The sequence below is a fragment of the Lissotriton vulgaris genome, chromosome 2_1, assembly GCF_964263255.1.
Source record: "Lissotriton vulgaris chromosome 2_1, aLisVul1.2, whole genome shotgun sequence".
Lineage (NCBI taxonomy): Eukaryota > Metazoa > Chordata > Amphibia > Caudata > Salamandridae > Lissotriton > Lissotriton vulgaris.
The window spans coordinates 179,302,486-179,326,337 of NC_141687.1; the positions used below are offsets into that span (position 1 = coordinate 179,302,486).

A 23,852-nucleotide genomic window follows, 5' to 3' on the forward strand; every position below is an offset into this window, starting at 1 on the left:
TAGGGCTATAACCCCTGCCTCTCAACCTCTCTTACCCATCTATGTAGCCGAAGACCCCAATTCCCTCGACACAAACTTTTTTGCCTTCTCAGATGCAAAATAAATGCAGATAAGCCTGACAATGCTTCAATCCATGGCGGCACAGCACCTAGGATAATATGCTGCATCACTAACCACTTATAAGATCCCAAAGGTGAGACCTATTGGCTATACCAATGCTCGATAAGCTTTGATACTAGGACGCCAACTTGCAGCCAGAGGGTCAGACAGATGACACCTAGAATGGAATGTTCATGGTTTTGGCAACAGAATATTATAACCCCTATAAACATATATGAACCCTAAAAACATGTGGGGAAACAATGCTGGTAACTGGTAGGTACATATTGTCTTGACTTTATTTAACACATTGATGTGTCTGGATGGTCTTGTTTAAAAATCATGTTATTGATGAAGCACTGCGACCGGTTTATTATTGTGGATCTGCTTCTGGGTTCAATATTTGATACAGAGATCCATACATACATACATACTGGCACAAGGACTCCTCCCTGAATTGCACAATGCACACATGCACCAATATCAAGGCGGCAGCAGTTCCTCGGAGTGCCAAGGGAAGCAATGATCCTCAGGAAAATAGAGGAACTAATTCTGGATAGATCACATGGATATTCCTCCTGCTCAGTGAGAAAAACCATATTCATTCCTCATGCCTGGCATCAATTTGGCCTTGACCTTCTCCTTCAATTGCCATATGAAATCACGTTGGCAAACTAAGCCAGCTGCAAACAGAATGTCCATGGCAAACAGCATCTGCAGCTGGTGAGAACACTGCAACAAGCTTTTGAAGAAAAAGGCAGCAGTTTGTAGGGGATTCTCAGAAGTGTGGCCTTCTCTTCCGTCCACTAAACTTTGTATCTGCACGGACTTCCCTGCAATGACAGTACAAAAACAGTAAGGTAAGGGACGAGACCAATGTCACCAAAATACAAAGTACTGGGTCAAATTAGGCTTTAACATCCCAATTTTTAAATCTTTTAATTTGTCATTATTTAAATGAAGAGCATAGCATAAATGTGTATCATATATCAGTGTGGAACAGCTAAGAATTAAAGAACAAGTTACTTACCTTCGGTAACACCTGGTCTGGTAGAAACTCTAACTACAGATTCCTTACCGTAGAATATTTCATAGGCATCAGACTGGATCCGGAAATTTTCAAGCACTCCCCCTGCAAGCCAGTAGGTGGCCTAATTCAGCTCAGGAACATCCATGCTGTATGTGATGGACGCGTTGCCTATATAGGTGCTACTCCAGTGTGCTGACGCCACTTTCTTTTTGTGACTTTCAACACCAGAAATACGGAGCAACTTAGAACGCAAACATACTGGTGTGAATTACTAAGGCCCTCAGAAGGGTGACCCTAATAACTCAGTTCATTGAGAGGGAAAGATGGAAGGGTTGGTAAGGAATATGCAACTAAATAAGAGTCTCTACCAGATAAGGTAATACCAAAGGTAAGTAACTTGTTCATCTGATGGAGACTTCTAGCTACTGGTTCCTTACCTTAGAATAGATACCAAAGCAATACCTCCCCAGAGATGGGTCTGCAAACAGGTTAGACCAAAAAGACCTGCAAGACCGAGGGAGGAAAGTGCTTGTCACCATGGGCTCTACCAGCCACGCAAAAATGCTTGGCGAACATGTGCAAGGACGCCCATGCTGCTGCCTGACAGATGTCCAGTACAGGGACTCCACAAGCTCTGCCCAGCAAGTCTGTCATGTCAAGCCCACATCTCATGGTCAACTTCGCTGCATCGCGGTTAAATCTGGAAGCAGAGGCTTGGACCCCGAAGCTCTTTGGGTGGGGTGCTGAAAGCAGGGTCCCTGGGAGCTTGACGATGGCAGCGGACAATTGTGCTTTGCACAGGTCCCCAGGTGCAGGGCTTGGACCAGGCCCTAAGGAGGATATCTGTAAGCGCTACATTGAATGGGAATAACGGTTATGAAGGGGCGACTCCCGACTGAAGCACTTCTGTCAAGAGGTTCCTCTTAACTGCCACTGAGGGCAGCTGAGGGTCCAGGACCTCAGCTGCCCTCCGTACCACCATAGTATATGAGGCACCCTCCTCCGTAGCCACGGTGGGAGGACAGATCAGGCAAGTGTCTTTTGAGGTGCCCAGCACACTGGTATCCGCCTGTTCCTCATACCAGTTGTCCACTGTATCATCCCGGGGGTGATGGGAAGTAGAAGGGTCCTCAGACCCCTCCAAATCATCACCCTCTACAGGCCTGTCAAAAAAAAAGGCACTGGTTCAAACCCTGAGGGCAATGTCCTGGTCGGCACCGGAATCTGCGTTGGGTGATGCACATCCGGCTACATGTCGGAGTTGGGTAGAACAATGGGCCCTGCACCGCCGCTTGGCATCGGGAGGACAGTACTGAAGCTGGTGCAGGGAAGGTTGCCATCTTGCTGGCGGAGCTGTTCCAGATTCATCACCAGATTGAAGGGGCTCGACTGGCGCGGAGGCCGAATCCGCTGACAATGAACAAGTAGGGCCACTCCCACCCCTTTAGGGTCTGAAAGCGCTCCAGAGGGTTCGGCCCACCCAAATATGAGATGCATATCGTCAAAACTCCGTGGGTTGGGCAGGGGTCGCTCTGGCTGGCTCTGGGAGGGATGGAGCAGAACCTAGCACAGATTCCAACATGAAGTGAAGTCTAAAGTGGCGATACTGTATTGTATTGTATTGTTATTTATATAGCGCGGTTGCTGCCCGGTGGGCGTCCAAGCGCTGAAGCATGAATACAGAACTGGGAGTAACGGAGAGAATTAGGATTCGGTGGAGAACATCTTTCCTCCGGTCCTGGCTCTCCTTACTCTGGGTACCACGGCCAGAAAGGCTTCCGCAGATCGAAGGTTTCTCTTTGGGTGGTATTGAGTGACTAAATTGTCAATGATAGCTGGACCTGACTTCCAGAAGGCCCGGTGGGCAATACACAATGCCTTAAATGCCACTCGCTGTCTCACTGGAAGCCAGTGTAAGCTGTTCAATGCGGGTTTGGCTGACTGGGTCCGAGGGATCTGTAGCAGGGTGCGGGCTGCACAATTCTGCACCACCTGTAGCTTTCGCAGGGTCATCTCTGGGGCTCCAACATACAGGGCATTGTTCGAGTCTAGCCGGGACTGAATCAGGCCCTGTACTGCCACTTGTTTGGCTTCCATAGGTAGAAGGGGAAGAACTTTCCTTAGTGTTCTAAGCAGGCCAAAACATGTGGCGGATAGTTTGGTGGCCTGAGTGGAGAAGGATAGGTTTTTGTCAAGCCATACTCCTAGGCTTTTTACGTTATCCTTGGGGGTGGGGGGGGGGGGGTACCTAGGCACGAAGGCCATAGGGAGGTGAAAGACACTGGTGAAACTGAGCCCAGGAGCATGAGCTCAGTCTTGTCTCCGATAAGTTTTAAGGAGGAGCATGTCATCCACTCCTTGACATCCTCTAGGCATTTCATCAGGCCTTCCGAGGTATGTCTGGTACCCTCTTGAGCCGGTGAGACCACTAGTTGGGTGTCGTCAGCATACGATACAATTTTTATACCGTATGGTTCGACCATCCCAGCCAGTGGTTTCATATATACATTGAACAACGCAGGGCTCAATGAGGAGCCCTGCGGTACCCCGCAGTTCAGGGATTTTCTGACTGATATTGTATCCCCAATCAAAGATCTGAAAGGATCTGTTGTTCAGGAATGAATCGAACCACCTTAAAGCATCGCCTGTGACACCAATGTTGCATAGACGGTTCAGCAAGGTGGCATAGCTGACCGTGTCAAAGGCCGCACTTAGATCCAGGAGGATCATTGCAGGGCAGTTTCAGTGCAGTGCTTGGGCCTGAATCCTGTCTGGGTTGGGTCCAGAAGCAAGTTGCTTTCCAGGAATTGTACTAGCTGGGTATTTATGTACTTCTCCAGAACCTTACTTACCCAGGGAAGTAGTGAGATTGGGCGGTAGCTGGAGTGGTCTTCTGGGTTGAGTGTGCCCGAACCATAGCTCTCTTCCATCCAGTGGGTACTGTGCAGGAGGAGATGGAGGAGTTAAGTAGATCCAGCACCACGGGGAGGGTGACTTGGCTTGCCTGTAGCAGTATCTCCGGTGGGGCAGGGTCACGGGGGGAGCCGGATTTAACTTGACGTGCCAGTTGGTGAAGGGTGTCCAGGTCTAGTGGGGGGAAACGTTCCAAAATTGGCTGGTCTGGGGAAGGGGGGGGGGGTCGGAAGAGTATGATTGGGTGTGCCTAAGTTGTTGGCTGCTGTCGGGAAGGAGGAGTATATCTGAGTGACTTTGTTGTGAAAAAAGTCTGCTAGTTCGTTACATTGTTCTAGCGTTTTTGTTAGGGGGGGGGCAGTGTTCACTTTGATACATTTTTTTTACTAGGTGGAAAATTTCCTTAGGTTTTGAATTGGCTGCCATAATTTTGTCTGCAAAATAGGAGGCCTGGGCCGCCCTAACACCATTTCTATAGGCCTTGATTGCTTCTTTATATTGGGATTTTTTTTTCAGGGAGAGAATCAAGTCGCCAAGCTCTCTCTTTTTTCCTGCAGAGGCGTTTTTGGTCTCTCAAGGTGTCTGAGAACCAGGGTGCGGATTTGTACAGCCTCTTAGGTATAGATTTCCGTAGAGGGAGGATCGTGTCCAGTGATTCCCTGATCCAACCCTCGTAGTTTTTGTTTGCTTGGTTGGGGTCTGTACAGGATGGTGGGCGAGAGCGTTCTAGATCTGTTATCCAAGGCTCTATAGGAAGTTTTTTCCAGTTTCGCTTGGTTACGGGTTGGGGAGTGGGTAAGGGGGACTTGCCGGAAAGCCAGGTAAGTGGGACTAGAAAGTGGTCCGACCATGGAAGACAGGTGGGTTGCCCCACCATTAACTCAGTGCAGTTACTGAATATCGGGTCAAGGAGGTTACCCTTTTCATGGGTGGGGGCTGTAACCAGCTGGGTCAACTGTAGGGCTGCAAGGTCATCTATTAGTTCCCTGGCGGTGAGATCTGTGGGGGAGTTGAAATGGAGGTTAAGATCTCCTAGAACCGTGTAGTTGGCAGAGGTGAGAATTCGGTTGGCTATAATATCTGGGAGAGATCTGTGAAACAGCTTAGCTGGTTCTGGGGGGCGGTATATCAGGGTGCCAGAGAAGGAGCTGTTCGCAGAGAAGTCTATGCTGAATGCTAGACTCTCGCACTCGGGAATAGCTTCAATAGTCGTACGGCAGCAGTACTTGTCTTTTAGGATGATGGCCAGGCCTCCACCTCTCCCCTTCGTCCGGTCTAGTCTGTGGATTTGAAATCCGGGGGGTAGGGCTGAGACTATATCTGGCTCTGAATGAGACGTGAGCCACGTCTCCGTCAGGAAGATGGCGTCTGGGTTGTGCTCCTCTAATAATAAAGCAATTTGAGTGCTGTGCCGCGGAAGGGATCGGCAGTTTAGCACATACATATGATATTCCTGCGTCGTGGCTGGCGACACCGTGGTATCGAAAGGGTGTTTACAGCCGGGGCAGCGAGTGGGGAGTTCAGCTGGGAGGTAGGAATGTGGGCATTGTGTAGCAGAAATATTCCTTATATTCTGGATGGCCGCCGAGCTGTATGGCCTAGCCTGGATGAAGTGGGGGGCAGGGGTTGTGGCCCCTGGTCCCGTCTGGTCGCGGACGGGCGCAGACGGGCTTGCCTTTGGCGCGCCTTCGGCGCACCGCCGGCGCGCCCGCTGCGCTTCCGGAAGCAGCACATTCTTTTAAGTCAGAGGGAGGGGGTGTGGCCTGTGTCAGTGGGCGGTGCCCGTGGGGTCACGGCGGTTGTCCTGCAACCCGCTTCAGCGCCTGAATCGGCTGCGCGGGGGAGGCACCCTCTACAGGCCTGTCAAAAAAAAAGGCACTGGTTCAAACCCTGAGGGCAATGTCCTGGTCGGCACCGGAATCTGCGTTGGGTGATGCACATCCGGCTACATGTCGGAGTTGGGTAGAACAATGGGCCCTGCACCGCCGCTTGGCATCGGGCGGACAGTACTGAAGCTGGTGCAGGGAAGGTTGCCATCTTGCTGGCGGAGCTGTTCCAGATTCATCACCAGATTGAAGGGGCTCGACTGGCGCGGAGGCCGAATCCGCTGACAATGAACAAGTAGGGCCACTCCCGCCCCTTTAGGGTCTGAAAGCGCTCCAGAGAGGTCGGCCCACCCAAATATGAGATGCATATCGTCAAAACTACGTGGGTTGGGCAGGGGTCGCTCTGGCTCTGGTTGGCTCTGGGAGGGATGGAGCAGAACCTAGCACAGATTCCAACATGAAGTGAAGTCTAAAGTGGCGATACTCCAGCGCCACGTGGGATAACTTAGACAGGCGTGGAAAACTTGAAAAGTGCTTCAATGTCTTAGATTTCGTCATTTAATAAGACCTACCTGAAGACTGGGATCGAGAAGACCACCCCACCCTGTCTGTTGGTTTTCTGGCAGTCGCACCTCCTTTTCTAAAGGACTCTTTGAACTGCAGTGGCCCCACTGCCTTTGCAGGGTCTTTATTGTTCTTTAATTGGTGCAGTGCTTCGTGCACTACTTGCCCGAAAAGGGCCTCATCTGTGAAAAGCATATTGGTCATGAAGCCTGTTACTCCGGTTTGAAGCTGGAGACCCTTAGCCAGGCGTCGCTCCCGAGTATGGCGCCCATACAAATCTGTCTGCTGCCTGTGTCCTTCGCACCCATCGATGTTCACAAGTGGGATATTGCTCTTGCAGTGGCTGGATCTCTGAAAGCTTCGGTTTCTTGATGAAGGAAGCTGGGGAGCATGGGCAGATAAAGATTTGCTTTCTGGGAGGACATCAGGGTTTCCAGCAGGTAGCAAGAGTGTTCTTTTTTCTTTTTCAAATTGGACACCATATGCGTTGGCTAGCCCTTTAGGTATTGTACAGGGGTGAAGGCTTTGATGGGTAGCTACTCCACGCTCTCCTTGGGAGATTGGCGTTGTGGTCATGCCATGTGTCGTCGATCTGTACGTGTTCCTCAAGCGTTGCAGCCTTGTGATCCTTGAACTCTGAGAACGCCTTCCGTTCTTCCTAATGTTGTTCTGAGGTTGAGGGGACCTCTAGGTCAGCCTGCTCGTCCTCTGCGGGTCCTGAAGGTCTTGATGGACTGGGAAACTTCTTCGGGGATTCGTTGAACTCCTTCGTCAGGAGATGAGCTGCCATATCAGACTCGAGCCTTTGTTTCTTCCGTTCATCCTCAAGCGCGCTTTGTTCAGCGTGGATTGTCGGAGGCACCTTCCTTTCCTGCGTCGACAACTCGCTTGCCTTAGTTTTTTTCCCTTTCCTCCCTCTTGAGCAACTGCTTGCGTCGACGGCAAGTTTTTAACAAACGCCCCAACTCTAGACTGTTGTTTATACAAAGTGTCAAGAGGTCAAGTAATTAGCAGAACCTGTGCGTATACATATATCCAGAGATCTTACAAAGCCAATGCATTCTCTGCCTTCCCATTTGCCATATCATTAGACACCACACCAATGCCACTCTGTGCCGTACAATAGCCTGCAACATCATGATGACATCCAATCACATACCAAAGTATAGCAGCTTACAATACCAGCCCCTGTACAATATACAATTACATCCCACCAAACAGGATATATGCCACAGCACTCCATGCTGTATCACTATGCACATAATGCAGAGTAACGCACTTTAACCCCTCAAATAACATAGGACACCACATCATACCTACCAATGCTATAACATTGTAAAACTGCACTACCTCTACTATTATAATATAGGATCTCTTATTAACTTTGCATAACATATGGCATAACATCCCTCTACCTATCGCTTTTCTTATGCATTTCACCCTCCCTCGTAGCCAAAACTTGTACACCCCATATTCTGTCAGCTCAGTACTATGCTAGCCTCTCCTCTAACATCTACATCAACAAATATGCTACTTACCAGTATGCATCTGTTCTTGGCATGTAGGGCTGCTGACATTCATATCTGTGCATAGATCGCCGCCTAGTGTTGGGTCCGGATGATTGCACATTGTTGTCCTGGAAGAGTCTTCGAAGTATCACGAGATAGGTGGCTCCTCCCCTGGACTACAGTGCGCATGGGCATCGACTCCATCCCCAGATTGTTTTTAGCCATTGTGGCCAAGATGGAGTGAAACTCAGTGAATGATGACCATGCTATGAGTATATGTGAATACTGCAGCTGCTACAGGCGCCGGGGAGGAGGGCGGGCGATATGAATGTCAGCAGCCCTACATGCCAAGAACAGATGCATACTGGTAAGTAGCATATTCGGTTCGAGGCATTTGGGCTGCTGAATTCAAATCTGTGCATAGAATACATAGCAGTCCCTCCATTAGCGGCGGCTGCCCGTGCCAGCTGCAGCAGTTTGGAAAAGTGTTTTGAGAACAGCCTGCCCTACAGCTGCCTGCTGTTTGGAGTGCACATCAACACAGTAATGCTTAGTAAATGTGTGTGTGGCAGACCATGTGGCTGCTCTACATATGTCTTCTAAAGGAATGTTTCCAAGGAATGCCATAGAGGCCCCCAACTTTCTGGTGGAGTGGGCTCTTGGCGGAATGGTAAGAATGCGTTTTGCTTTTATATAGCAGATCTGGATACATTTAACGATCCACCTAGCAATACCAGCCTTGGAAATAGGGTTACCTTTGTGGTGTGGTGCAAAGGCGACAAAGAGTTGCTTAGTTTTCCTAAAATCCTTGGTCCTATCGATGTAATACATTAGGGCCCTTTTTACGTCAAGGGTATGGAGCATCCGCTCCGCCAGTGCCTCAGGATTTTGAAAGAAAACAGGTAATTCGATTGTTTGGTTGATATGAAATTGAGACACAACCTTGGGAAGAAATTTAGGGTTAGTGTGAAGCACTACCCTGTTGGAATGAATTTGAATAAATGGCTCTTGGATAGTTAGGGCTTGTAATTCACTAACCCTCCGTAGCGATGTAATTGCTATGAGGAAAGCCACTTTCCACGTCAAGAACTGAATCTCGCAGGAATGCAGTGGTTCAAAGGGAGGACCCATCAGCCTGGTAAGGACCACATTGAGGTTCCACTCAGGAGCTGGTGGAGTCCGTGGAGGAATGACTCGTTTGAGCCCTTCCAGAAAAGCCTTAATGGCAGGCACCCTGAAGAGGGAGAGGTGCTGCCTATTTTGGAAATTAGCGGCCATTGCAGACAGATGAATGCGAATGGAAGCATAGGCCAGATTACACTTGTACAGATGGAAAAGGTAACAGATGATGTTCTGAATAGAAGCATCTAGCGGGTTAATGTTGTGGTCTGCACAATAAATGACAAACCGCTTCCATTTTGCCGCATAGCATGCTCTAGTGGTGGGCTTCCTCGCCTCCCGAATGATGTCCATACAGTCGGAAGGTAAGTGCAGGTAGCCAAACTCTAGGACTTCAGGAGCCAGATCACCAGGTTGAGCTTTTGCGGATCTGGGTGCTGAATGCCGCCATGGCTCTGCGTCAGAAGGCTGGGTGTGAGATGTAGCCTCTGATGCGGTACCACGGACAGTTCTAGAAACGTGGAGTACCATGGTTGGCGAGCCCACGTTGGAGCAACCAGGATGAGAGTCATCGAGTGCTGCCTGAGCTTGCGTGCCACCAGCAGTATCAGAGGCGCTGGGGGAAAAGCGTACGCAAATTTGCCTGACCAGTTCATCCATATCGCATTGCCCTGCGACTGTGGGTGTGGGAACCTGGCGGCGAAGCTTTGGCATTTTGCGTTCTCCTTTGTGGCGAACAGGTCTATCTCTGGATGACCCCACCTTTGGAAGTACGGCTGGAGTACTGATGGATGTATCTCCCACTCGTGCATCTGGTGGCTGTGCCTGCTGAGCAGGTCCGCCATCTGATTGTCCTTGCCCGGGAGATGCTCTGCCATGAGGAAGATGTTCCTCTGAATGGCCCACTTCCACATGCTCCGAGCCAGATGAGACAGCTGCGGAGAGTGTGTTCCTCCCTGCTTTTGAATGTAGTACATTGCCGTCATGTTGTCCGTCCGGATCAACACGACCTTGTTGCACAGATGTACCTTGAATCCTTTCAATGCCATGAAGATTGCCATCAGTTCCAGAACATTGATGTGCATCTTACCTTGTTGTTGCGTCCATAGTCCCTGCACAGTGTATTGGAGTACATGCGCTCCCCATCCCTGGAGAGAAGCGTCCGTCGTCAGGATAATCTGTGGTACAGGCTCCTGGAACGGTCGGCCATTGCAAAGGTTTCGTGGATTCCACCAATGCAGAGAGTTGTATGCCCGACCGCTCACCAACACTAGGTCTTTCAACTGGTTGTGAGCCTGAGCCCACTGACGTGCCAAGCACTCCTGAAGCGGACGCATATGTAGTCTCGCGTGCGGGACATTGGAGATGCAGGAGGCCATCATGCCTATCAACTGCATGAACACTCTCGCTGGAAGCGAGTGTTGAGGTCTGAATTTTTGGATCAGCGATTGAATGCTGCTGACTCTCACTGAATTCGGCTGTGCTGTGGCCGCCAGAGTGTCTATGGTCGCACCCAGATACTGCCGTATGTGGGCGGGCTGGAGGTGGGATTTTGGGTAATTCAGTGAGAATCCCAGATCGTGCAGGAGGTGAATGGTGTGGGACACGTGGTCGGCACACTGCTGGGCTGACTTCGCTTGGATGAGCCAGTCGTCCAGATAGGGGTAGACGTGGATGTTTTGACGTCTCAGATGTGCCGCCACCGTCGCCAGGCACTTTGTAAACACCCTGGGTGCCGTGGTGACCCCAAAAGGCAAAACCCTGAATTGGTAGTGCTGGTTTTGGATGGTGAACCTGAGGTATTTTCTGTGTGAAGGATGTAGTGGAATGTGAAAGTACGCATCCTTTAGGTCTAAAGTTGCAAGAAAGTCCCCCTGTTGGAGCAGCGGGAGCACTTGCTGCAGTGTTAGCATGTGGAAATGCTCCGACAGGATGTAGAAGTTTAGGGGCCTGAGGGACCCGTCCTTCTTTGGAATCAGGAAGTACAGGGAGTAGACTCCTGTGCCTCTTTCCTGCATGGGCACGAGCTCTATTGCCCCGTTTTGCAGCATGACGTTGACCTCCTGCTGCAATAAGTGCAAGTGCTCGCCCGACATAGGACGGTGCCTTGGGGGTATGTTGGGGGGAGTGGATGTTAACTCCAGACAATAACCAAATTGGATAAGCTTTCTGACCCACCTGTCCGTGGTGATGGACTTACACACGGGCAGGAACTGCTGGAGTCTCCCCCCGACTGGTGTTGTGTGGTCGGGGGGCAGTGACAATGCGTCCCTGTTTGTTGGCGGTAGAGGACCTGGAGCTGTTGTTGCCACGTCCCCTGCCTTTGGCGCTGTTGCCGCGGTATCCACCCCGACTCTTGTTGGCATAAGTAGTCTGGGTGTTGCCCTTGTAGAACTGCGCGGACTGCGAAAGCTAACCCCTTGAGGTGCCTCTGGTATTGGAGCGACGAAAGGACCCACCCCGAAACTGCTGGGACTGCAAGGCACCCATGGATTTTGCAGTGTCAGTGTCCTTTTTCATTTTTTCTAGGGTGGTGTCAACCTCCGGGCCAAACAGGTGATCTGGGTTGACTGTTTGGTTCAAGATGGTGGTCTGGATGTCTGGCTTGAAACCAGATATTCTCAGCCAGGCATGTCTCCGAAGCATAACACTGGTGTTAATGGCGCGTGCAGCGGTGTCAGCCGCGTCCAGAGCGCACTTTATGGAAGCGTTGGAGATCAGCTTCCCCTCCTGGATTAGCATCTCAGCCCCTTCCTTATATTGATCAGGCAGGTTTTGCAAAAGGGTCTCTAGGGTATTTCGTAGTGCGCCCTGTCATAACGCGCCAGGAGCGCTTGTTTGTTTGAGATGCGCCATATGTTAGCTGCCTGCGCTGCTACCCTCTTCCCTGAAGCCTTAAAGACCTTGGACTCTTTGTCTGGGGGAGGAGCATCACCCCTAGTCTGAGAGTTGGCCCTCTTCCGGGCATTCGAGACGACCAGGGAGTCCAGAGGCAACTGTCCTTTAATGTAAGTTGGATCAGTAGGCGCCGCTTTGTACTTTTTGTCAATCCTCGGGTTGATGACTCTAGCCCTGGTGGGTTCTTTGAAGACCTCAGCAGCATGCTTCAAAACGCCTTTCAGCATTGGCAGAGTTTTCACAGTCTTTTCAGACACAGAAAAGGTGTCAAAGAGGAAATCTACGTCCACAGGGTCAGCATGCAGCTGGACATTGTGATTGGCTGCTGCCCGCTCAATGAGGGCATTGAAAGCAGCAGAGTCTTCAGTAGGAGAAGTTTTAGCAGAGAAGAGCTGAGGGTCTTGTCCCGAATGTGGATCCCCAGGCTCACCACCGGCAGACCAGGGCTCTGTTACATCCTCTGGGTCTGTGTAGACTGGATAGCTATATTCATCCTCGTCATCGCCCTCACCAGTGTCCACGTCGGAGTAAGTGGGCGAGACCTCGTGAGCTTGTGGTGAAATGTGTTCCACCAAGGCTGGGGTACCAGCAGAGTCCATTTTCCTCTTTAGGGGGATTTTGTAAGACTCCAAATGGGGTTCTGGGGTGATTTTCCTCTTCAGAAGGGAAAGCCTGCCCGTTTCGGCGCCTATGAAATGTTCTTGACGCTCCTCCTCTGAAAGTTGTCGAGGCCGCGGGCCATGGACCACCAGCGATGCCTTCGGCGTCGAAGATACCTTCTCGGGCACGCCGGCCCCCGGTTTAGCAGCGAAAGCCTTCGGAGCCGTCTTAGGCGGCAAGGTAAAGAGGATCGGCGTGGACGCCTTTGCCGGTTTCTCCAGGTCCTTCGGCTCGACCGCCGCGGTGCCGTCCCTTATGCGCTGCAGGGACTCTGTGACCTTCTTCGTGAACGCGGCAGATGGACGTGCCGGTTCGACGGAGTCCTTTGAGGACGGTTTCGGAGTGGAGTCCTTCAAGGCCACTTTCGGAGTCGACACACTCGGCGCAGCCCCCTCGGCCCTGTCGTGTGGAAGCGGGGTAGAGAGGACCTTCGGGTCATCGGGCCGCTTCTTCGGGTCTGCAATAGACTCTTTGGGGTCGTCGACAGCCTTCTTGTGGTCGACCCGACCCTTGACGGCGTCGATCGTCTTCGGCGCCGATGCGACTGGGTCCAACCCCTTCACCTTAGTCTTCGACGCAGTAGCCTTCGGCTCGGCCATCTTGACTTGGCCCTTCGGCACGCCGGCCATCTTAGGTTTCTCCGGCGCCGAGGCCTCCGAAGTCTTTGATCCGACGAATGCGATGCGCACTTTCGGTTTCGATATCTGCCCCTGCGCAGTATCTGGCGTCGAGACCGTAGATTTCACTTTCGGTTTCAGTTTCACCGGGAGTGACTCGGTACCAATGTTCGTGGCCGGGCCTGCAGGCGGGGCCGAGGAACTCACATCAAGGTCTTGGGTAAGGCCCGAAGGCGATCCCTCGACCTGGGCCTTATCGATTGGCACGGCCCCAGTGTCAGTCTGAGGAAGCTCCTCGTCTGAGCAATCCTCCATGGCCCCTAGGGCCCCGTCGTCGTCTCCTACCTCCTCGACGACTTCTTCGCTTTCGAAAGCTTCGGCCTCAGCGTCGTAGTCTTCCTCGACATCCGACGTGGGGTTAGATTCTGAGACGTCCTGGATATCTTCATCCTCGACCTCCCCAGCATCGAAAATGTCCATAGGCGCCGGTGCAGATTGCTGGGCCTCCAGGCGCGCAGCTCGACGGAGCTTGAGTGTCTTCTTGGACCGGAATCCACTTGGCCTCATCGTGGTCCGGCGACAGGCACTTGTTGCACACCGGGTGGACGTCGATGTGTGGGTACTTCGAGTTACACACCGGACATCTTTTGAATGGACTTGGGTCCCTGATGGATGGTCGATGAGTCTGGAGCGTCGACAAGGCCCTCCGCGCCGAAAGCACGCGGAAGTACAGAGCTCGTCTTGGAGCCGAGGAAAAGTTGTTAAGCCGAACGCAAGACAATACCGACGTAAGACTAAAGACCTTTTGGTCTCAATGAAAGTTTAATGTTCCTTCTTTATCGATTCCGACAAGAGGGAACCAAAGACATCCGAACCCAATGGCGGAAAAAAACAATCTGGGGATGGAGTCGATGCCCATGCGCACTGTAGTCCAGGGGAGGAGCCACCTATCTCGTGATACTTCGAAGACTCTTCTAGGACAACAATGTGCAATCATCCGGACCCAACACTAGGCGGCGATCTATGCACAGATATGAATTCAGCAGCCCACATGCCTCGAACTGTCAGTTATACCCAACTGAGAGGATAAGACATAGCTCCATACAAATCATATCAGCCTGAACAATTTACTCTTGCACTTCTTTCTTCATAAAAAAACATCCCCTTCCTATTCCTGGTCACCCTGGGCAGCCTAACCTTCCACTCATATCTCTTCAACTGGATCAGAACACAGGCTCAAAAGACTGATGTTTTGGAGATTATTGGCAAGTGGATAAAAGCCAGACACATAAGTTATCTGTGCATGTATGACTGTTTGCCGGGATGGGGTTGTGATCCACGTACTGGTGACTGGTAGACACCTGCTACGTTTGGTATCTCTTTTCGTGAGTTATCTAAGAATAAATAATGCACCTTCTATCACGTCCCTAATCTGTTCCATTGCGTGCACAACTCTATTTAGGCATAGACAACTACTGACTCTTTAAAGAAGTCATATCAGCAACCTAAGATCTAGGCTTGTGTACCTAGACTCTATTGCTCTAGGATCGGTGGGTGCAGCATGCAGCCTGGCTAACAATTCAATTCAAAGATATTCCATCATGTGTCAAACCATGGTGGCCCTCTTCTTTAAAATGTCCAAACTCTAGGCAAATGAGTGGATAGTGCTCCTTTAACCCACATGCCTTTCAACTCTGCATGCAACTATTGGATCTACATATAAAGAGGCCAGCCTGGACTGGGAGATAACTACACTAATTCATGAAAAGGTGCAGCTGTCTTTAAAGTCCACCAAAGACTTCTGAGAGCACAACTGCACCAAGGCAAGGAACAGACTGCCACTTGTCCAGAGCCGGTTGCAAAAAACCACATATACAGCTGCCACCGATTGAGTAATAGGTGGAGCAAAGGATAACTCTATCAGTACAGACATCAGTTTTTCACCGGTCACAGTCTCACTGAACATTCTAATCACAGCTATCCTTGACTTTCAAAAGACAGCTGAGCAGCCCCCTCACTTTTGGCAGATCAATCCCTTGACATGTTGGCAAATATACCACTTAGTGCAGAAAGCAGAGCTATCCATCAGCTGTCTCAGACAGCTCAAACTCACCTGATGCAGAGCCATTCTGCATTAGGCTGCCGAGATGTGCCTTGGTCTGTGAAACCTTATTATGTGTTTACTGGTCTCACACAGGAAATTACAGAACAGAAGGGCTCGGGAAAAGAACCTCTGAGATGACTGGTGGAAAAATAGCACTTCAGAGGTGATTGATAGAACAAGGAAAACAAAGGAGGGGAGACATGAGTACAGGAATGTGTAGTGCGGAGGACTCTTACAACCTTGAGTAGGGAAGCATCAGACAACAGGGGGAAGTGGCGTTCACAACAAAAAAAGTAAAAGATCAGGACAGACAAGTTCCTACTGCAAGAAAACAGAGAAACAAGGAGGCATGTTTCCTTCAGAACTCAGATCACAAATAATACACCACAGATGTGTAACAGAAAATCCACAAACATTGTGTTAGAAAGGGTAGTTATGTAATTGGGGATGGCTAAGGCCCATTGTTTTTGTGCAACAATACTGTTATAGCTGACGTGTTAGGAGGAGGGCCTAAACACCAGAGCGCCCTCTGCGAAACACCGTCCTGAAACACTTGACATTCACGGGGGTTGCTTCCACTGCACTACCTCTGCCATCTTTATGAAACCCCTCTGTAAGGCTAACCCACTTTCCAAGGAAGCCACTCATGCCAATGTGTCGCAGAAACAAAATCCCTTAGTGGAGAACCTCTAGTGGACAAATCACAACTGTAGACTGCACAATGAGCCAGGTAATTGGGTAATACTACACTATACAAATACGCAGGAACATGAACAAGTCTTTGTTTGGGGGCATGAATAGGAACTCTGGAATGCTATTAGAACTTCAGAATTTTTTAAAGAAGGCCCAGAGTCTTTTCCTTTACTAATCACCAAAGTGGCCTCCATCTCTGAGATACCGAAGACCCCAGAATTTGGCACAAAGTGGAAAAACTATTTATGCACCAGTTTTTAAACATGTACTTATTGAGAATTATGTGCAATTCATTTTGTGTACCGCAATTTAGTTTAAGTGTATTATCAACCAAAAATGCAATTCCTACAATAAAAAACAAACATTCAGGTAGTAAAAAGCCTTTCACCTTCGGAAAATGTACATTTGGTTTTACAGCTAATTTACAATAAAATCCTAAATTTGCTCGGAAATTTTGGATGTACAAGATTTGATTTTGGAAAATATGGGATCCTTGCACCTCGAGGTCTCTTTCTGAGCAGTTCCCTGGAGAACTGCAGGTGTTCCCAATCAAACACCCTGAAATTGCTCCCGTTTTACCGCTACTTCAGAAAACCCTTCGCTGTAGCCCAAACAATGCTAGATTGTAAATTATCTGAAGTTCACAAGTTTAAATCCCAGGAAGAGCAGCCCAGACTTCCAGTGTGACTAAATCACCTAGCTTATTTGCAGTGCTGAAAGACAGCAAAACAGTGTTAAGAAGTGCTACAGAAAAACAAGTTAAACCAAACAAATAGCAAAAGAAAATAACACTTAATTCTGCTAACAGGCTCTCCCTTTGCAGGGCATCTAGCAGAAATTTGGCCTCCAGATTTAGGGCTTTTGTGATTTCGGGGTGGGGTGATGGTTTACAAGATGCCAGCTATGGGACAGTAGTGTTGTAGGTATAGCAGAATGCCAAGCATGAGAGTGTGGTTGCTGCAGGATATCGGACGAGTCTAGGTTTTGGACAGTAGTATTTTTTGGTTTATGGCATTACATTAGGGTATGGGGAGGGCAGGGTGGCCTTATACTATTCTGAGATATATGACAGATTTGGGACTGTTTGAAGGTGAGTGGGAGGTGGCAGGAAACCATGCATGTATGGAATGATAGATCAACTAGGTACAGAGGTGGGACATGGTAAGAAAACCATACAGACACTTGGGGATGTGTACACTGTCTGGGGTGGTCTGCTTTCAGGCGAAGGAGTAGGCACACAAGCAAATATTGGCTCTCTTAGGGGTGGAAGAGAAGGATGTACGTTGCTTAGGGTGTACTTCTGTGGGTAAGGGCAATATTGTCCTCCTCATGTTCGGAGGTTCATAACTGTTGAGATTTGCCATACAGTAAAATCTCAGTTTTAAAGGTGTTCAGCTCGAGACAATTCTCCGTGATCAAGGCAGCAATTGCTGTCATTTCAGCAGAGAAGTTGTCTTTTGCTTTCGTCAGCTCTTTATCAACAGAGATTAAAAGCTGTGTATCGTCCGCATACAATATAATTTCAAAGCCAAATGCTTTGGTGGTCTTGGCGAGAGGTGCAACTTATATGTTAAACATTGATGGGCTAAGCAAGAGCCCTGGGGTACCCCCTTGTCCAACCACAAAGTGCGAGACTTGAATTAATCCAAAGTTATTGTTTGGGTTCTACTGGACAGAAAAATGCAGAGCCAGTGTAGAGCAGTCCTGTATACACTAATCTCCTGCAGTAGGCTGAGTGACCTAGAATAAAACAGTATCAAATGCTACGGACAAGTCTAGCAGCATCAGTATGGATGGTACGTTAGTGTCTACTAAGCATCTGATAGGGTTATTGACCGCTATTAGAGCGGTCTCATTACAGTGTGATGGTCTGAACCCAGAATGAGATGGGTCCAGGATCTTGTTGACCTCTAGGAACTCTGAGTTGTTTATTTAGTATCCTTTCCAAGTGCTAGCTCAACAGAGGTTAGCAACAAGACTAGACTGTAGTTGGAAAGGTTGGATAGGGCAAATTGCCTTTTGGGGGGGGTGGGGGTGGGGGGAATTGGCATGACCTGTGCCACCTTCTAAGTTGCTGGAATTTTTCCTGTGTTAACCAATAGATTAAATAAGGGACAGATAGCAGGCTGATTGGAGAGAGCATCCAAAATCCTCAGAGGACTGATATCCAAAGGAGAACTGGATTTAACCACACTTACAGCTAACCTTCACAGCAAGTCATGTCTATGTACACAGTGCCTCCCCTCCAACAAAGCAGCTGAGCCCAACATTCAACTATCAACCAAGTCTCTCTGCATTGCCTAGCCTGCTGCTCCTCAGCCCATACTCCGACCCCAGCTTACGTGCTGCTCTGCACCAGTCAGCATCTCCAGAGTGAGGTTCATTCAGTATCACTTGACCCCTCTGTAGTTATTGTGAAAAGATGCAGTGTCTCTCTACTTCACACGGACTGCCAAGTAGCAGATGCTCCTCCGTTAACAACCCTGTGTTGCATCATTGATTGTCTAATCCTCTCTGTAGTAGATGTGAGGAGATGAACTGTCTCTTTTCTTCTCACTGCCTTCCTGTAACCCCCAGTGGTCCTCCTCATCAAGTTCTGTAATGCCATCTGTTAGCCACTGCTCCTCTATGGCTACGCTTGATATCTCTGTTGACTACTTCATTGGCAGCTCTAGGTTCTACGGTCAGGCATACCTGGTCCACTACAGCTCAGTAGTGCCCAGTCGTGATTTTACCCTAAGAGCCGCACTGGAAGCACAGCGTTGTAAAGTGCAGCAACAATGTTATTTTGCAGGTCATTCCTCCTCACATAACAAGAATCTGCAGGATCCAGGAGAGTGTGAATAACTGTGTGTTGCATAGGATTTTATGAGGTGTAGCAGGGTTTCATTGCAGGAGCAGGGGATCTAGCAGCTCAGCGCAATGTGTAATCCAAGAGGCCTTCTTTAGCAACACCCTGCCAGATCTGCAATAACAACGTGTTTGAGGCACAATATATGGCAAAAGCAATATCGCTTTATAATGCCAGATTTAAGTGTCTGTACTTGAATGGCGAGTGCTGTCAAAAACTGTTCCAATACATAGATGATGGACTGTAAAACATCCTATGAGTAGAGCAGCTCCAAGTAAGTCTCAATGCTCTGCCGCCCTTCTTCTCTGGAACCGATATTAGGAAACAGATCATCTAGTTATGAGGATTGCGTCAGACTCCACTTTGTCCCCAATTCCAATGTGTCCCCTATGTGATAATACATGGCAAGACCACTCAAAAAGGATTGCAATGTTTAGTCACTTTATTCTAAATTCACTTTAATGACATTGTACCATATTCTTTGTACATTTCAAAATTCAAGAATATTTAACACAGAAAGGAGATAGCATAAATTATGTGAATTAAATAAAACAAAAAACAGTTCTGTACATGCACAGAGTAGGCACTTACTTTCCCTGTCGCCTGCGCCGTTCTTTCTTTTCCAGGATCCAGTCTTTGCTCTTCTTCGCCGATTTCCCCTTTGCATCTCGGAAGCGAATCCTGTATAGCCAGAGAGAAAACAAGTCAGTCATCTTAAATGCTCATGCACTGACTCCAGTAGTCATTGAAGGACATGTGGGTGGTGCAGTTGAAGAATGACCAAAAAACAAACGGGTGAATGTCAAGATTAAAGAGAGGGAAGAAAGCATAACTATTAAGGAAAAGCCAGAGGTGTTAATGGGGAGGAAGGCACATCGAGGACAAAGAGAAGAATGTCTATGTATAGAAAGGTACATTTCATGCAGTAGAAAGAGAGGAAAGGCACTTTTAGCAGCGAAAGGAATGCAGGGGGAAAAATTAATGAATGGTTTAATGTGGCACATTAGGTATAATGAGGGACAAGGAATGGAACAGTTAGAAAAACTAATATCCATTTTGACTTAGAAGGTCCCCCGAGTCCCCTTCATCCATTGAAATGTCAGAGGCAGGAAAACAAGGAAACCAATAGCTTGTGGTATCCAGGACAATCGTCCTCTGTTACTCTTTCTCTTCCCTGGGCTATAAGGGAACACGGTCAACCAGGATAGCCATAAGGGAAGAGACATTAAAAAAAGATACACTGGTGCTCTCTACATCTAAAGACACCTAAACAAAGGGAAAATTAGGAAAGGTATGAGCAAGTAAAATGAATTCTACAGAACTACAAGAAGACACTGCAAGCAAGACAGAGAAGGGGGGGCTAAAGAAGTAGGGGGGTCCTCCTTGTACAGATAACAAGAAAGCGGTGTACCTTGTCTAGCAGGCTACTAGGGAGAAGAGGGGCTCTTAGTCAAGGTATAGTGGAGGTCTGTTGTGAGAGGGGCAAGCTACACTACAAGCATTGGTACAACATAATTCTAAGAACAGGCGATAGCTCACAAAGCATGCAGTTTGGATCTTATGTAGTCACTCATGGGACAGACCACAAGCGGCAATACAAAGGAATCTATGTTTAATCCGTATATGACATGACAAAAAGGAGGAGTGAAATACAGGAAACAGACAACAGAAGCCAACCAAAGGAAACTGCAGTGTCTGTAGCAACTAGCAGAATACACTAGAAGTGGCTAAAGAGGGACAATGTGCATAAGCCATATACAACGACAGGAAGTAGCAAGGAGGCACCCAGTGCACAGAGGATAGCTCATATGAAGAGGCAGAAGGGGCACTGTGTCGAAACAGTCATGACTGACCACATTTAGAAGAGCTGCTCTAGGTCGAGAAGAGTTGCCAGAGAATATTATGTCACAGTCTTAATAACCAACGAGATGTGGGAGACTGTTTTCTATGGTGAACATAGGAACTAACAGCATGACAGAAAGGGTGTTTGTGGAGGTACCACATTAGGCCATAAGATGTGAGAAAGGGGCCTGGTGAGAGTTCACAAAAGGCCAAAGTGGGTCACGTTTATGGACCACGGGTGAGGGGTTTGGAGAGGTGGTACGGTAAATCTATAAGAGGGGGAAAAAACACACACACACAAAGACCGCAAGCTGTAAAAGTTGCAGTTAACCTGTAGAAGTAAAATACCACACTTCCTAAACTTAAGCCCTAAATTGGCCATTGTGGCTATGAGAAAAATCCTACAGACCACTAAAAATCTCTTTTTGAGCCACAGTCCAGCGCAGATTGAATACCTTTGATTGGTAAATGTAGCATGAGATGAATCTTGCTTTTCACTGCACTCTGCACCTAAGCCCTGAAAGAGAAAAGAAACATATTTAAAATGATTTTACTCATCACACAACCAACACACTAGTTCCCAAAGAAAATCACACGTTTTAAATCGCAGAATCAATCGCACCTTTGGTAAAACACCAGAAGTCCCAGCAAAGAGGCAAAGGAAGAATCTGTGAAGAGAGAAGAGATTAAGCTCAACAAAACTTGGCAGAGGGAACGTCGGCAAGAAATGGTTGATGCTATGTAACAAAGTGATCCATGTATTTTCCACAATAAAAAAAGTTTCAAATAATTTCTCTATTTCAAATATTGCAATGCAGAAAGGTGAGAACATGACCTGAATCATAGGTTATAAAAAATAAATATTAGCTAAAAGGGCTGAAAATAAAATTACTGACTTCCAAGTCCTCCACAGTAGTGCTCCATAGTTCAAGGTGGATTTAGAGAAACAGGGACATTCATAGTGAACTGCCTATCTGTTCAGGGCTTGTATGGCCTAAGGTTTTTGCCCAATACACTACAAATTAAGTCTGGGTACTCAGTGTAAAAATATTGGCCTTCTGCTTTTTATGACAGCTAGACAGGAACTTGAGAAATAAAGTAAAAGTGGCTGAGAAATCGAACCTGAAAAAGGGGATATCGTAAACACATGGGCTTAATAGATTACAAACTGTGAGCTCTTAGAGCTTGAAAGGCCAAAGCGAGCACTAAATGGATGTACTGCTCCACACAGATATTGAATCAAAATGTAACAAACAAATAAAAAATCCTTGAGAGACCTGGACTGATGCTGAGAAAGCAGGTCCACTTAGTTAAGAGTTTAGCTAATATTGTATGGTCTATTGTATCCGACTTGGAAAACTATACCCACCAGTTCAGATCCGTTCCTGGTACTTTTTCACATAAAGCTACAGGATCAAATAAACAGCAAGTGGGACAGGAAGTGTTCACCTCAGATGCAAGTGGGGATGTTTCCCATATGAGGAAGTAAACCGTTCTTTGCCTCTATGTCCCCACAGAAAGGAAAAATTACAACCAAACCTACATCAGAACCAAGTGAGCTTGTTCAGATAACTTTCATAAAACAGAGATTGGCAATTAAGGCAATCGAAGAAATTAAACTCACAAAGGTGGGAGGTAATAGTGAACTATGTAATTGCGATGCGTGCCTCAAAAGTAATATAAGAGATGATTTTCATGCGTGCCTCAAAAGTAATATAAGAGATGATTTTCCTTAAAAGCTTAAGTATAATCAGGCTTACGGTGCTGTGTTACACCTGTGGAGTATACTTTGAAACCCAAGTTTCTAACCTGTTGGAGTTGTGACAAGGTCAGTCTACCCCTGAAATTGGATGCCAGCTATGAAATGCTGATAAGCTATCCACTACTGGGCAGTGATCAGATGTGCGTCATTCATTTCAAGCCAGTCTACTAGACTGATCAATACATTAACCGCACGCTCTACTTCAGACCTTGAAGTTTTATTTTAAGTCAGTTGAAGTAGAAGGCAAAATCAGACTTGGCCTGGCTTTATCACATCCCCACATGTGCATGAGTAAGCAGACTGAGCACCTCTTTACTCCGATCTCATGTTTTTGCTTATTTTTGGAGACTAGACAGCAGAACCCAGCTCTCTAAGATGTCTACTTGAGAAGACAAATATGCTTAATGTAAGAAAGCCATCCTTAAAGCATTTGGCATCACTCTTAAAGACCCATAAACAGAGGCAGTTTAAACCAATCTTTCTCCTTAGCCCTTCATGCCTAAAAATAGAAAGTTTCATAGTGGAGGATTTTTAGCTGGTGATAGTTTTCTCCTGAGGTATATATTCATGTTGGATTCAGGTTTAAAACTAGTATCTTTAGAAAAAGAAAAAAAGAGAGGTGGGGAGGTAGCAGATCTCTAATTGTGGATGAGTCCTTGAGTTGCATGCATTACGGTTCTTAATCAGAGTATTTCCTATGTCAAACTAGAAAGGGTCGGAGTCTTCCTCATTTTTCCTGTTGGGGTAGCCCAGACTTCATGGAGTACCAAATCCCATTAAAATCATGTAAGGTTCTCCAAATCGAACCAAAACTTGCCCAGAGTTAATTTAATTCTTGTGCAGAGGAAATGTAACCAACAGAGGGCATCATGTGGCATGTATAGTAATTACGTTTACATTACATTTACATATATTCAGTTATGCCGAATTTGCCAATTTGTTTTTTTTCTAGCCAGCTGCACCCATGACCTTTCTTCAATTCTTGGATGATGCTGACCAAGTTTAAATCATTATTAAGAAAATCCATCGAGGCCCAAATGTAACGAGGCAGAGATGCTGCTGCTAAGCACTAAACCTGCAGTACCTGGATACTTTCAAGCTTATGCGGTCAATTCTCAATTGAAGACATCTACAATTGTGAGTTCTCAATTCCGGTCATAAATGTATACACAATATCTCTTTAAGCACTTTCAAACCGTACGAAATCACGAGAACTTATGTCACTGTTCCCTTGGACACAGGCTGTGTAGACTTTGTTAAGTAAAAATGGGTAATGAAAAATGTATTGCAAATGCTACTTACCAGTATGCATCTGTTCTTGGCATGTAGAGCTGCTGACATTCATATCTGTGCATAGATCGCCGCC

General features: G+C 47.7%; 1 protein-coding gene across 3 annotated transcripts in view; it reads right to left on the reverse strand.

The window, feature by feature from the left end:
- Positions 1 to 369: 369 nt before the first annotated feature.
- BUD23 (BUD23 rRNA methyltransferase and ribosome maturation factor) overlaps positions 370 to 23,852 on the reverse strand; it is a 125,774-nt gene continuing 102,291 nt past the window's right edge. For all 3 annotated transcript variants that reach the window (XM_086954692.1, XM_086954693.1, XM_086954694.1), the window contains exons 9-12: positions 21,347 to 21,392; positions 21,180 to 21,241; positions 19,474 to 19,563; positions 370 to 932 (exon numbers count right to left, since the gene is read on the reverse strand). In XM_086954692.1, coding sequence (XP_086810818.1) covers positions 878 to 932; positions 19,474 to 19,563; positions 21,180 to 21,241; positions 21,347 to 21,392 — 253 coding nt within the window. In that variant the 3' untranslated portion in view covers positions 370 to 877. The remainder of the gene's footprint in view (positions 933 to 19,473; positions 19,564 to 21,179; positions 21,242 to 21,346; positions 21,393 to 23,852) is intronic.